The sequence below is a fragment of the Leptodactylus fuscus genome, chromosome 7, assembly GCF_031893055.1.
Source record: "Leptodactylus fuscus isolate aLepFus1 chromosome 7, aLepFus1.hap2, whole genome shotgun sequence".
Lineage (NCBI taxonomy): Eukaryota > Metazoa > Chordata > Amphibia > Anura > Leptodactylidae > Leptodactylus > Leptodactylus fuscus.
In genome coordinates, this window is record NC_134271.1 from 134,879,892 (window position 1) to 134,895,742 (window position 15,851).

The window sequence follows — 15,851 nt, forward strand, 5'->3', positions numbered from 1 at the left end:
TCATCAAGCTAATAGAATGCATTGGCCAGCGCTGATTGGCCAATGCATTCTATTAGCCCGATGAAGTAGAGCTGAATGTGTGTGCTAAGCACACACATTCAGCACTGCTTCATCACGCCAATACAATGCATTAGCCAGTGCTGATTGGCCAGAGTACGGAATTCGGCCAATCAGCGCTGGCTCTGCTGGAGGAGGCGGAGTCTAAGGTCAGACCTGAATGGAGACTGGTGTGGAGCGATCTTAGACTCCGCCTCCTCCAGCAGAGCCAGCGCTGATTGGTAGAGTTCCGTACTCTGGCCAATCAGCGCTGGCCAATGCATTCTATTAGCGTGAACTGAGTTTGCACAGGGGTTCTAGTGCACCCTCGGCTCTGCTACATCAGATTGCTACATCTGATGTAGCAGTGCCGAGTGTGCATCAGATGTGTAGTTGAGCAAAACTGACTCAGCACTGCTAAGTCTCTGCATTCGCATAGGAATGCATTGGCCAGCCTTCGACCAATCAGCGCTGGCTCTGCCGGAGGAGGCGGAGTCTAAGGTCGGACCTGAATGGAGACTGGTGTGGAGCGATCTTAGACTCCGCCTCCTCCAGCAGAGCCAGCGCTGATTGGTCGAGTTCCGTACTCTGGCCAATCAGCACTGGCCAATGCATTTCTATGGGGAAAAGTTAGCTTGCGAAAATCGCAAACTGACAGGGATTTCCATGAAATAAAGTGACTTTTATGCCCCCAGACATGCTTCCCCTGCTGTCCCAGTGTCATTCCAGGGTGTTGGTATCATTTCCTGGGGTGTCATAGTGGACTTGGTGACCCTCCAGACACGAATTTGGGTTTCCCCCTTAACGAGTATATGTTCCCCATAGACTATAATGGGGTTCGAAACCCACTCGAACAGTGAGCGGCTGTTCGAATCGAATTTCGAACCTCGAACATTTTAGTGTTCGCTCATCTCTAATAATAATCATACCTTTCTTAAAGTGATTCTACCACTAAAACAATATTTTTTTCTACTCACCACGTCAGAATAGCTTTAAGAAGGACTATTCTTCTCCTACCTTGCTCATTCACCTCCGGCCCGCCATTCCATAGAAATACCGTTTTTTACCGGTATGCAAATAAGTTATCTTGCAGCAATGGGGGCGGGTCTCAGCGCTCAAACGGCAATGGGGTCGTCCCCACTGCTGCCAGAGAACTCTCTCCAGCGATGCCTCCATCTTCAACAGCAGCCGCGTCTTCTTCCAGCTGGGGTCACACTCCACTCTTGCGCGCATGCGCAGTACGCTCCTGTTGTTCCTATAGTTCTACAGAGAACTACACACACCCATCCTACATTCAGCTCCTGCCCCTGGGCAGTGTGAGGATCATTACACATTAAGTATCCATGTGTGAAAAACAAGCAGTCTATTAACCTTATAAAATTATTTTCACATATGGTGCAAGATGCCTTATACATACAATTCTCTGATAATGGCTGATAACAGAGAGCAACAGTGAGCTGATGCTGTCCTCTGATAATGGCTGACAACAGAGAACAATACTGCGTGAGTGCTGCAATCCTCTGACCATGGTGTATGTCAGTGAGGCTATTAAGAATGAAGGACCTGAAAACTTCAATTGGCAATGCGATGATGTGAGTGCCGTCCTCTGATAATGACTGATAACAGAGAACAACAGTGAGGACTATTGCAATCCTCTGATAATGAAAGTATAAAAAACAATAAATGGGGTGTAAGACATATATGACATTTTTTGGAACAAACTGCAACAGAATTTTGGTGCAATTTCAACAGTAAATGTACCCATCGGTAAACACATCGTCACATACTGTTAGAGAGAGTCTCTTTCTCCAAAATAATAAAAAAACTCTTTTTATTTAGTGATATTTTATTGCATAAAATAAATACATAAATACATTTTCGATACTATCATAACCATAGTAAGTATTATACAGGGAGCCATCTATCCTCACAGGATCCTAAGGGAATTGTTGAACAAAATTTGTAGCATTAATTTAACTGGATTAAACAAAATGACTTAATATTCTCAGTGGACATATCCCTACAGAGTAATAAAACACTATAAAAACATTGTTATAATGCGTGCAAATTATTGTGACTTATATTTTGTGCATCGCTACATGTTCACTGCTGTTCAGAATTCACGTGGTATTGGATATAAATCTGTATGTACTCAAAAAGTCCCTCCTGTATATTCTGTATATTCTACATTTTTGGATGGTAAAAGTACCTGCACATTTAAGTAACATTTTTGTACAAGCAAATATTTTTCTATAGCATTTTTTTTCCAAGGTACGTTAATCATACTATACCCCTAAAACCTAAGCCATCATGCAAGTGTAACTGAAAAAAATGCTAAATAATTGTAATTCTTTACTAGAGTACCGTATTTTTTCAGACTATAAGACGCACTTAGGTTTTAGAGGAGAAAAATAGGGGAGAAAAATTTTCACGCAAAAAATGGTAAAATACTTCATATATGGGAGTTTTAGTTTTGCAACGGTTGCAAGGCCACATTGACAGGTGACCCTGCAGCTATACGGGGATGTATAGGGTGTTTGTTTTTTTTGTTTTTTTTGTGGAGTCAGATGTACTTTTTAGTTATACCATTTTGGAAAATGCTTATTGCTTATGTCGAATGTCACCTTTTATGTAAATCAGAGGCAAAACGGTGAGAAAAACCCGGCGGTTTAGTATTTTTGATTTTCACCGTACAGGAAAAATATTAGTAGACCGGGCATTTTCGGACACAGGGATTCCTAATGTGTATGTGTTTCACAGTAATGTTATACTTTTATATGTATTCTAGGGAAAGGAGGTGAACTTGTATTTATTTTATTTTTTATTATATATTTTTTTTGAGGTGTTTTTTTTTTTTTTTTTTTTACTATTTAAGTAGCCCCACGTAGGGGGCTTGAACCTACAATCATTTGATTGCAAGTCCCATAGTAGGCGATACAAGTGTATTGCCGTCTATGAGATATTCTATACATTACTATTGCGGAGGGTCATAGACCGTCCGCAATAGTAATATAGCGATGACAGGCCTGGGAGCCTTCAGTAGGCTCCCGGCTGTCACCAGAACAGGCTGGCTCCTGCGGCCTCGCCGCACAGGAGCTGGCCTGCAGCTTTAAAGGAATGGGGCCGGTGGGGACCGGCCCCAAGGCTAACTTTAAACTTTTTTTTTTGGGGGAGGACATCTCCGGTGGGCATCTCCACTGTAATTTTTACAGCGGAGCTCGTATAAGCTTCGGTATTTGATGTGTGTTAGCCGCTGGCACAGAGCCTGCAATATTGCCACGCTCCTGCTGCAAAAAAAAAAACCAGCGGTGGCAGGAGCGCAATTCCGCTCCCCCCCCCCCCCCCCACATACACACACACACACACATTCGGACTATAAGGCGCACCCTCATTTTCCTCCGAAATTGTTTGGGAAAAAAGTGCGTCTTATAGTTCGAAAAATACGGTAAATCTCCAACTATACAATACTATACTATACTATATGAAACACATTGAGAACATTGACATTGCAGTACCATAAAGGACATGCTGTAAGGTTATGCATATTGAAGTGTAGCAGGTTAAAATCTACAAATTGTCAAAGTGCATCAGGATCTGGAGATTTGTAGCTAACTTTTCTTTAAGTAGCATTGCAAGTAATCTCCTTACTGAGCACTTTCTTCCTGGAGTATCACCCGTGGTTCTGTTAGTGGACCATGTTACATCACGGTGACTCTTTAAATCATACATCTTCTTTATTATGAACTAGAGATCACTTTTTCTATGTAGATCTATTACATGTATGTTGTGTAACGTCTTTGCCTATTTGGGTCTCTGCGCCACCATCTGCTTGGTTGCTGCGGTGCAGGAGGTGTGTTCAGTTATATTGCTTGCTTTAGGCTCTTGTTGCTCTGTTTAAACACTGCTCTATTCCTCATATTAGTAATTGACTTTTCACCACATCCATCTCCTTCTCCTTGGTTTCCCTCTGCTCTGCTAATAGTTAATCTTGGCCTTGCTTGTGCAATTGACAGTGTATCTGCCAATTAAGTCTGGTGCAGGTTCTGGACTTCCTAGATACAGGTCATCAGCCCACACAGGTTTGCTGGCTATTGTGATGTTGTCCTTGATAAGCGATTCTCTTGCTATTGCTTTGTATTTACTGAGTTCTGACCTTTGGCTTCCCTTTTTACTACTCTTTTGGATTGTGATTTGGTACTGTTTGTCTCTCTGGCTTGACCTCGTCTTGCTGACACCTCTTCTGTGTTGTTTTGTCTTTTCCTGTTCTCTTATTCAGAGAAGGGATTGTCGAAAAGTTGCATTTCTACCACCTAGGGTAGCTGAGGCAAGTAGGGGAGAGGGGCTGGGTCAAGTTTAGGACTCACTGTCTCTGTCATTCCCTTCCTCCCTTCCTCAAACTAGCAATTCCCTTACACACTGAGAATCTTATAGACATATGCTGTATAATTTGGAGAGTCAAAGTTTGGCCACTGGAACCAAATTGAGATTGATACCTCAAGAAGACAATGTTTGGTAAGAGGATTACCTGCAACGCTAATAATCCAAAGTCAATTGCAAATTATGGAAAAGATAAACATTTGAGAAATGTAATGACCACATATAATGGACAAACATAAATTCTGAATCTAATTTTGTTCAGATTTATTTTACAGTTAGAGAAGCTCAATGGAACTGAAGAATGAAACTTTTGTTAGAGACTTTGTACTACTTGGCCTCACTGACATGGAGACACTCAATGACATGTTATTTGTGGTTTTCCTTCTATTCTATATAATAAGCTTCTTCGGCAACCTTTCTGTCATGGTCATTGTCGTCAAGGATTCCAGTCTCCATAGCCCCATGTACTTCTTTCTATGGAATCTGTCTTTTTTAGACATAACGTATTCTTCTGTTGTTGTCCCCAAGATGCTTTCCGACTTCTTGAGTGTAAGTAAGACCATCTGTTATGCAGGTTGTATTGCACAGATCTATTTTTTCCATTTTCTTGGAAGTGCAGAGATCTTACTTGTAACTGCTATGTCTTATGACCGATATGTCGCCATTGGGAATCCTCTTCGCTATGTCAAAATTATGAACTTAAAGGTTTGCCTGACTTTGGCACTCGGGTCATTGGTAGTTGGATGTTTCCATTCTCTGATGCACACTTTGATGACTGCAAAGCTTCCATTTTGTGGTCCGAACATTGTAAATCACTTCTTTTGTGAGATTAAACCCCTTTTGAAGTTGGCTTGCACAGACACAACCATCAACCTGATGCTGCTCAATAAGGTCACAGGGTCCTTGGCCACTTCCACTACAGTTCTTACTCTTCTCTCCTATGTTTTCATCAGCAGATTTCTTTTTAGGATAAAATCATCTGAAGGCAGAAAACGCGCTTTCTCCACATGTAGCGCTCATCTTATGGTTGTCTTCCTTCTACATGGTACGGCCATGTTTACGTATTTAAGACCATCGACAGAAGACTCTCTAGACCAAGATCGAGCTGCTGCAGTTCTCTTTACTGTCTTGACCCCTGCCTTAAATCCAATTATTTATACACTGAGAAACAAAGATATGAAGAAGGCCATACAAAAACTAAGTAATCTTTCCACACTTTAAAAGATCTACACTGGCCAAAATGGAACCAATAATGTGACTGTCCAGTCTCGTGACCAGAAAGTTGTTTTTGGTCTATATGGGATTTATATATGGTTTACTCATTCAACTTTCTTTGCTCTGTGCTACCTTTCCATTTAGCAAATTAAAATAGAGTTGATGGGCATAACCCGGCAAATGACATAATGGACAAAAGTCTTATTATTGGTTGCATTTTGTGAAAGGATAATGTTAGGGAATAGCAGACGATAATTCCCCAGAAGCTGCTGGTGAACCCTGGAGGGAGGGGCACAAGGGACAGTGAGCCCTTAGCTGAAGCCCCCCGCTTTCCCTTCCTATTGCCAGACCCTATCCTAGGTAATAGGCGACAACCACGAGGACAGTCCCTCCCTGAATACGTGAAACATAAAACGCAGACAAGACGAACAACAAAGGGAGGTCAGCTAGCCAGGGTTCGGTAACAGGAGAGCGATGCAGTGCCAAATCAGAGTCCAAAAGAATAGTCAGTAGGGAAGCCAGAGGTCAAGGATTAGAGTACAAGTAAATAAACAGCAAGAGATACCAGAAAGCAAGAGGCAATAACCGGCACCAGTGTGACTGTGAGCCAAGACTAAATAGGGGAGGAAGAACCCGCCCTGAACCTGATAGGAAGGAAAGCTGTCAATCACAGGCAAGACAAAATCAAACCACTGAATGGACAGAGGGAACCAGGGCAGAAGACGGGTGTGGTGCAAATCCAATACAGAACTAGAGCTGAGTTCACACAGTGCAACTAAAAACTTTAAGCAGATTATCAAACTGCACACGCCTCCTGCGCCGCAGCACGCGAGCAGAGGATGGCGCAGAGGCCCGAACAGGCAAAGATGTTACAGATAAACAATATATTGGGTTCCGCTGCCTTGTTTTCTGAAAGTTCCTATGCACTGTGACCTCCCATGGCCCTTTCCTTAGGCCTCTGAGTGGCCTCAGCAGTCATGTGCATGCGGCAGGGTCTTCCATTGGAAGAAAACATTGAAGCAACAGGACAAGACCAAGCTGGGAGACACCAGAGCATTAGGGACAGATAAGTCCCTAAGTCCCTGTTTGTTTGTTTTTTCCACCTTCCTCGGCCTAATATATATATATATATATATATATATATATATATATATATATATATATATATTAAGATAAGATAATCCTTTAATAGTCCCACATTGGGGAAATTTCAGTATGTTACAGCAGCAATAGTAATACAGGTACAGGATAATACACAGTAATATATTACAGACGTAGACACACATAAGCTGAGAAGAGAAGATATACTAGGAGTCCATAGCAGCTAAGGAACAGAAGAAGAAAGAAGGAAGACTTCATAGTCATCGTCATAATCATTAGTTCTCTGTACATGTTTGTGTGACTTTCCTCCCATATTCTAAAAGACATACTGATAGGGAGCCCTATGTAAGTGGACATACATCAACCAAACACCTCCTAGTAGCTAGGTCAGAATAAACTAGATGGAGGGCAATTCATTACAATGACCTTTCTGCTCTCTTAGCCTAGTGATCCCCTCTCAAAGTTTGTCAATTTGATAAACGTCTTTGTGTTCGCCATAGAGGCATGTTTAGCAGTCAACAATCTCTTACTAAGAGGTACTCTACCCTATAGTAGCCACTGAGAGCCTTTCTATAGGGTAGTGGGGCAAGCATTTTTACCTGCATCCATTTCTATATCGGCCTGAGACATTTGCAGAGATCCGACATTGAGTATATACAGTATCTACTAGATAGATAGATAGATAGATAGATAGATAGATAGATAGGAGACAGATAGATAGGAGATAGATATGAGACAGATGATTGATAGATAGATAGATAAATAGGAGATAGATAGATAAATAGATAGATATGGGATAGATAGATGGATAGATAGATAGATAAATAGGAGAAAGAAAGAAAGAAAGAAAGAAAGAAAGAAAGAAAGAAAGAAAGAAAGAAAGAAAGAAAGAAAAATACTATAAACTAAATATATAAAAAAAAAATTGAGGTTCTTCGTTGTACATATTTGATCAAACAGTAGGAAGCCCACCTGCGCCGACAAGGTGACCTCATTAAGGTAGGACCCTACACTAATACCTTTCCTGGACCCAAGTATGGGTCTGCAGTGTGAACACAGGGCAATAAAAAACCTCTTCCAGACCAGAATAAGTCTACAGTGAGAACACAAGGGAAGTAAGATCCAGAGAATACTCAACTTAAATGGCCTTGGAGAAATGGGTTCTCTGTTCCAAATAAATAGGCCTGTGAAATTGAATGGGAGTGCAAGTCCAACTAAAGGGAACCACACCCCTCTTACTATATACATAGAAGAAAATTCTATCTATCTATCTATCTATCTAGAAGAAAATTCAGATAGCATCTCCCAATATGAACAGGTGCAACGAAGAACCTCAAATTTATTTATATATTTAGTTTATAGTATTTTTATATTTTTCTTTGTTCCTAATAGCCTTCGTGCTGTGTCAGAGTGCTGCTATATTTTTCTGTTATGTATTTTGCCATAGTAGCTTGCACCTGTTCATATTGGGAGGTGCTGTCTGAATTTTCTTCTATGTAGATAGATAGATAGATAGATAGATAGATAGATAGATAGACAGACAGACTTTAACCTCTTCCCGACATCCGCCTTATTATTATGGTGGATGTCGGGTCTTCAAACATGGCGGCCACTCTGCTGCAGAACGACTGCCATAGCTATCAGTTCGCTATTTTATTCTACAACAGAGAATCGGTTGGGTGTTAGGAATCCTTGTCGATGCATACCGGCTCCTGCACAGTGAGATTGCAGGAGCCGACCTGTTCCACCGACTTCCAGGCTTGTCATTGCATTATAGCTATTGAGGCTGGTCTAAGACCAGCCTCAATAGCTATGTAGTGAATCTCCCATAGACTGTAATATGGCAAATAATTGCAGGTTCAAGCCACCTAGGAGTCTAAAAAAATTTTTTAAAAAGTTTTAAATATTTTTTTAAAAAAAATTCTAATCCCCCCCCCCCCATTCCTTAGAATACATTTAAAAGTAAAAAAAATTACTGTGAAACACATACACATTAGGTATCCCTGTGTCCAAAAATGCCCAGTCTACAAACTTATAAAAATATTTTTCCTGCACGATGAACACTGTATCAGGAAGAAAATACGGAACCGCCATTTTTTCACTGTTTTGCTTATATAAATAAAAAGTGATCAATGCAATAGACACTCCCTAAAATGGTATAAATTAAAAGTTGCCCTGCAAAAAAAAAAAAAAAAAAAAAAAAAAGGACACCCTATGAATCCCCGTAGACAGAAATATAAAAAAGTTGTCAGAGTGTCAGATTATGGCAATATTTAGAAAAAATTATTTTCTATAAAGTCTTAGATTTTTCATAAGGGGTTAAAATGTAAATAAAACTATATAAATTTGGTATCCCCTAATCATATTGAAACATTTAGAGATGAGCGAGTAGTGAAATATTCGAGATTCGATATTTGTTAAGAGTAGAGCCTCAATATTCGACTACTCGATCGAATATCGAATCCCATTATAGTCTATGAGGTCTATGCGCTTTAACTGCACAGTGCTTGCAGTTGCGCTGATATTCCATTCGGGGGGGAGGGGGGGGGTTCTCCTGCGGACTCCTTCCGGATGGAAGGCAAGCGATAATGTCAACTGGCCCTTACTCGTTCTGTAGAACCAGCATTGATTAGCCGAATGCTATACACTGTATAGCATTCGGCAAATCAACGCTGGGTTTGCAGCAGGCTCGTCCTTGCTAGTCGGGAGAGCTGGCAGCTTGCGTTTATGCGGGAACAGACTTTTTCTCATAGGAATGCATTGACCAGCGTTGATTGGCCAGTGTACAGCATTCGACCAATCAACGCTGGTTCTGCCGGAGGCTCGTCAGTGAGGAGGCGGAGTCTAAGATCGGAGCACAGTGGTCTCCTTTGTGGAGACGAGCTTCTGCAGAACCAGCATTGATTTGCCGAATGCTATACACTGTATAGCATTCGGCAAATCAACACTGGTTCTGAATCAAATCTTTACTGCGAATAGTGATAGTATTCGAATGAGTACGAGTATTTTGAATACCGTAGTATTCATTCGAATACCTACTCGATCAAATACTACTCACTTATCTTTAGAAACATAGAATACAAGTGACGTCATTTTGGCCATAAAACAAAGCCCGTAAGAAAGTCGCACAAATGCACTTTTTCTCCAATTCCACCGCATTCTGAAATGTCTCCAGCTTCTCAGTACATTGTACAGAATAATAAATAGTAGAATCATGAAGAAGAGATGGCCTGCAAACATTAAGCCCTCATATAGCTCTGTGAATGTAATAAAAAGAAAGTTATGGGGTTTGGAAGGTGGGGAGTCAAAAACAAAAATCAAAAAATTCCTCTGGCAGGAAGGGCTAACACAGAATATTGTGGCCATTTACATATACTATTATGGCTAGTAGTATGGGTTGGGTCCTGATTTCCAATAATACAGCAGTTTGTAGCTACTATACAGTACTTGTCTTTTTACTTGTTACTATCCATTAATTTTCTAAGCAATCTCTAATGCTTATGTTATTCCCATGTGCAGGTAATAATAGTTCCACAGTATATTTCGCTACAGATAAAGCTCCCTCTTAATTTATACTCTTGAGATATCAAACAATATAAAATGGTCTGAGAATCTGGATCCCGGTACTATACAGCATAAAAGGCCATACTATTGCCTGACACACTTGCTTGAAGTAATAAGGTAAATTGCTAAAGGTAGGCAGACTCTAAAGAATACGTATCCAGAAAATACCCCACTTCGTTGTCCCTTTCTGAGCTCTTCATTTAAAGGGATTCTACCATTAAAATCACATTTTTCCTGGTTTTCGTCTGTATGCAAACAAGTTCTCTGCCTGAGGCCCGAGGCCTAGAAGCTTGAACTCAGCTCTGGAAGAACACACGCAGAGAGGCCATTCCTAAAGAAGATGGAGAGTTCTCTCGCAGCATTGGAGACGCCCCCAGTGCTGTTTGTGCACTGGGGCCCACCCCCAGTGCTGTGAGAGAACTCATTTGCATTTAGAAAAAAAACAGGATTTTCTAATGAATGGCGGTGCAGAGAAGACATCTAAAGGTAGGAGAAGAATAGCCTTTCTTAAGGCTATTCCTATGTGTGAATGACAAAAAAAAAAATGTGTTTTTTTATTGTTTAATCTCTTTTTATTAAAATTTTAACAGTTATACAATTTCAAGTAAAGGCAACAGTAGCAAACAAAATTTAAAAAAATGTGATTTTAATGGTAGAATCCCTTTAAGTATTATTTATTGCTATAGCTACTATCGGCCATACACAAGTTTTGATGCTGTGACATTACTTTTAATCTAATTATATATAATTGTATGAATATTGTATAGAAAAATTAATTGAAAATTGAATGAAAATTAATTTGAAAATTAATTCAATGAAACAAGACAAAAAGATCATCAAAAATACTGAGAAGGTCCTTTGTAAAGTAACTGTATATGAACTATGGCATATTCTTGTGTTTTGCTCCCGCACTGGTTCCTCATAGTTTCAGGACTATAAGATGTTCATAGCATACAATGACATTATTATTGTCTTCTCCATATATCAGACTGCTTTCTTCCACCTTTCCTTTCACTCAGTCTTTTACGATGTGTTCCTCTCCCTCTTATTACGTGCACCTCTCCCATCCCTCTCCATAGACTTCCATAGTAATAATAACTCATTCTGTATGGCTGGTTTGACCATCAGTATCCACTTTCTACATATAGGCTCTAATAGCGGTAATAGACTGAGGGAATGTGGAGGAAAACAGTCTCATAAACAAATTACAAAGTTACTTATATTCATGTGTAATATTAATTTACGAAAAGTAGTTTTACAAATGGAGATTCACTTTAAGCCTATACGTTTTGTATTAAAATCCGTCAAAAATTATTGGTACAAAATGTCAACGTGTTAAAAGTCATTGTTTTTATATCTGACATTACTCAAGTCATAGAGATATGTAAAAAGTAGGTGAGGGTCCATGTGGTTGGACCACATGTTCTCTCTCAATGTACATAAAGCCATTGAGTCACTATGTAACGTCTGCAAGTGTTCAGACCTCTGTGCTATCCTCCGACTGTAGGGTCCAGCTCTGATTTTATGCTTTTTAGGTTTCTTGCCATACTCTGTTTGAACACAGCTCTATCTCTTCCATTGTATGTTTCCCTCTGCTCCTCAAACAGTTCATCTCAGCTTTGCTTATGTAATGGACATCCTTGCACTCCATTCTCACTTCTCTGGAGATCAGGGTCCGACGCCATCAAGCCTGGGGTGGATTCCTGACATCCTGTAAATAGTTTTCTATGCTACACCGGAGTGTTTGCTATTAGTCTTTTTAGACCATACTATTGTTTTTCTCCTGTATCTCTGATCTTAGTTTTTCTTACCTCTGCTTTTTGCAGACTTGTATATTTTTCCAGTTCTTGTTTTGTTCCTGCTGCCTGACTGTTCCCTTGACCATTTTCCTACCCGCTCTTGTTTGTTTGTCTTGTCTGTGCTTTGTGTTTGCACTTGTGACACAGGAAGGGACTGTCGCCCAGTTGTCCTCTACCCATTAGGATAGCTGAGGCAAGCAGGCAGGCGTGAGTCTAGTATTATGGCTCACTGTCCTTGCCTTCCTTTGTTCTTCTGAGACATTTGCCACAGACAAAACAGATTTTGAAACACACTATATGACCTCCTCCAAGATGTCATAACCCTCTGAATCTCCATGCTCTGATACTACAAATGCATTTAATAATTTAGTATAAGGAAAAATTATGTTTTTGTACCGTGTTACCCAGTGGGTATGAAATATAAAAAAACTAAAAGCTTGAGAGTCTTTAGTAGTTGATACCTTTTTTAATGGGTAACTAATAATGATGACAGATTACAAGCTTTCGAGATAGCTCAGATCCCTTTCTCGGGTATACTTAAAAACAATTTCTGAAGGATGCATATTTATGTGAAAAGAGTCACATTGTAACATCTCTGCCTGTTCGGGTCACTGCACCACCCTCTGCTCGCGTGCTGCGGCGCAGGAGGCGTGTGCAGTTTGAGAATCTGCTTAAGGTTTTTAGTTGCACTGTGTGAACACGGCTCTAGTCCTTAATTGGATTTGCACCACACCCGTCTTCTGCCAAGGTTGCCTCTGTCCATTAAGTGGTTAATCTGGCCTTGCCCTGTGATTGACAGCTGCCTTTCTGTGAACTCCATGGTCGGGTTCTTCCTCCCTATTTAGCCTTGGTTCCCATTCACACCAGGGCTTGTTATTGCCGTGCGCATACCTGCTCTTACTGTACCTGTTGCTTATACTATTATACCTGACCTTTGGCTTTTTTCATTGACTATTCTCTTTACTCCGATTTGGCACTGCATCGCTCTCTTGTTACCGAACCCTGGCTAGCTGACCTCCCTTTGTTGTTGTTCGTCTTGTCTGCGTTTTGTGTTTCACGTATTCAGGGAGGGTTTGTCCTCGTGGTTGTCACCTATTACCTAGGATAGGGCCTGGCAATAGGAAGGGAAAGAGGGGGGCTTCAGCTTAGGGCTCACTGTCCCTTGTGTCCCTCCCAGGGTTTAACCGCTCTGGGAATTGCTGTCTTAGCAATTCCATTACACACATAGGAATAGAATGGTCATTGGTACATACAAGTAAACAATTCATCAGTTCACAAGGTCCTTATCAGTTCAAAGAGTGGTCTTTATGGCTGCTTTTGATCAGTCATGATTCCTGTAAAAGGCTATAAAACCATGTGACAGATTCATCCCCTCCTGGAATGTGTTGAACAGGGCCATCAGCTTGTACTCATAAATCCTTTAAGATCATAATATCACCAATGACATGAACATTTTGGTTTTAAGGGAAATTTCATCTCTAAGAAAGACAGAAGAATGTATGAGTACAAGCTTGTAATGTGTCATCATTCTTAGTTAGCCATTAAAAAAAGGTATCAACTACTGAAGAGTCTCAAGTTTGTTTTTTTATATTTAATAATTTAATCTATGATTTAATTAAGATTTTCATTCTTATGTATGTAAAATATCTATTTACAATTAATAATATGGATTTTTCTAGCCTATTCTTTCACCAGTACTACCCTGTATAAACCTTGTAATGGACTTTGCGAATTACACCTCCATCTCTGAATTTGTCTTGCTTGGCTTGACAGATCTTGCAAAACTTCAAGTGATATTGTTCATATTTTTCTTGATGTTTTATATCATCAACTTGATAGGCAACCTCTCCATCATGGTCATTACTATTATAGATTCAAGTCTCAATACACCCATGTATTACTTCTTATGGAATTTATCATGTCTCGATATCTGCTATTCTTCTTCTGTTGCTGTTCCCAAGATGTTGAGGGATTTTTTGGCCTTAGAGAAGACCATCTCTTTTGCCGGTTGTATTTCCCAGATGCATTTCTTCCATTTTTTAGGGAGCACAGAAGTTATGCTTCTAACAGCAATGTCCTACGATCGATATGTCGCCATCGGTAATCCGCTGCGTTATTCTGCCATCATGAACACAAGAGTTTGTCGGTGTTTGGCATTTGCTTCATGGATTACCGGATATTTCCATTCCCTGTTACATACAGTGATGGTCGCAAGGCTTCCATTTTGTGGGCCAAATTTAGTGAAACATTTTTTCTGTGACATCAAACCAGTGCTTAAGTTGGCCTGTACTGATACCTCTCTCAATCTGAAACTTCTTACAAGGGTCACAGGAACCCTGGCCACCACAACCTTACTGCTTACTCTTCTCTCATACGCTTTTATCACCAAATTTCTCTTAAAGATCCGGACATCCCAAGGTCGAAAGCGTGCATTCTCCACCTGCAGCGCTCATCTTACCGTCGTCTTTTTGCTATATGGAACTGCTATTTTTACCTATTTACGACCATCCACACAAGACTCTTTAGATCAAGACCGAGCGGCTGCGGTTCTGTTCACTGTTATAACCCCGGCCTTAAATCCGATAATATACACGCTAAGGAACAAAGACATAAAGAAAGCCATGAAAAAAATTGTGGCAAGTTTATCTTTTTGACCACAAGAAGGAAGTTCTAGTTGTTTTGTCTTTATATGTATATACAGTACATATATACTCATAATAGGAATAACTTATGGACATTACCTAAGAAGCTAATAAATTGTAGTCTTATTTAGCAGAATTTGTGTGTGTTTTTAGTAACCCTTTCCTCTTGCAGCCAGTTTCTCCTCTGAGTCCCATGTTTAGTATGCTACCTGAATAAAATGCAGACCATTGAACTCCGAGTACCTTGTGGATTTTAGGGTCTTGATTTTGTATGGATATAGAGATTAATAGCCAAATTGTATGAACATTTGTATCCGAGTAGGAACATATAGCTTCTACAGATAAAGGTTTAGTGTTTTCATTCTGTCATCACATATGTCTATTTGGGGTCGTTCACATGAGGGGCGGTGGGGTGGATTTTGACACCGAGAGTGACGCGGGGAGCCACGTCACTCTTGGGTCAAAACCTGCCTGCCACGACCGTTGCGATCGCGGCTTCCCACTCCGGAGTCGGCTCAAATGAATGGGCCGACTTCAGAAATTACTGCCGCCAGCGGAAGAAAGAACACTAGTGGTCTCCATAGACCACCATTATATGGAGGCGGATTTTGAGACAAAATCCACTGTCAAAATCCACCTCCGTGCCCCCGTGTTTACTAGCCCTTTCACTTACCTCTAACTTATTGTTTATAATTGGATTGGTGGCCGCCAGCACTCAAATATTGTCAAGTGATTGGAACCATGTAACTTTTTTTGTAACTTTTTCAAATATTTAAGATATTATTTTAAATAAAGGGATCTACTTCTAAATTCCCTTTTTGGGGGATAAGTCTGATTTCTACTTTGAGAGTTTTCCTGGGGGTTTTCCAGGATCCAGAAGATGTGTGAGTACAAAATCCAAAGAAGGTGTTAGGCAATTGCTAGTTAAGTAATTCCCCAGTTGATGCTGCTGAAACCTGGGAGGAAGGGAATAACAGAGACAGTGAGTCCTAGTGCTCGACTCATCCATAGGTGGAAGAGAACAACTGAGTGACAGTCCCTTCCTATAATACAAGTTTCTTTATGTGTGCCTGCATGCCCATGGCTAATGTACAATCAAATTCGCATACCGCACATG

At 40.4% G+C, this 15,851-nt stretch overlaps 2 protein-coding genes across 2 annotated transcripts; both read left to right on the plus strand.

Moving 5' to 3' along the window:
• Positions 1–4,701: 4,701 nt before the first annotated feature.
• LOC142212972 (olfactory receptor 12D1-like) lies at positions 4,702–5,634 on the plus strand. Its single transcript, XM_075281108.1, has one exon. The coding sequence runs from the start codon at positions 4,702–4,704 to the stop codon at positions 5,632–5,634; it is 933 nt and encodes a 310-aa protein (XP_075137209.1).
• Positions 5,635–13,810: 8,176 nt separating this feature from the next.
• On the plus strand, positions 13,811–14,746 carry LOC142214552 (olfactory receptor 12D1-like). Its single transcript, XM_075283497.1, has one exon. It carries the CDS (start codon positions 13,811–13,813, stop codon positions 14,744–14,746), a length of 936 nt encoding a protein of 311 aa, XP_075139598.1.
• Positions 14,747–15,851: the final 1,105 nt, after the last annotated feature.

What these genes read in the sequence shown, in the direction of transcription:
- LOC142214552 (XM_075283497.1), top strand. Translation starts at nt 13,811, where the DNA reads ATGGACTTTGCGAATTACACCTCCATCTCTGAATTTGTCTTGCTTGGC.
- LOC142212972 (XM_075281108.1), top strand. Translation starts at nt 4,702, where the DNA reads ATGGAACTGAAGAATGAAACTTTTGTTAGAGACTTTGTACTACTTGGC.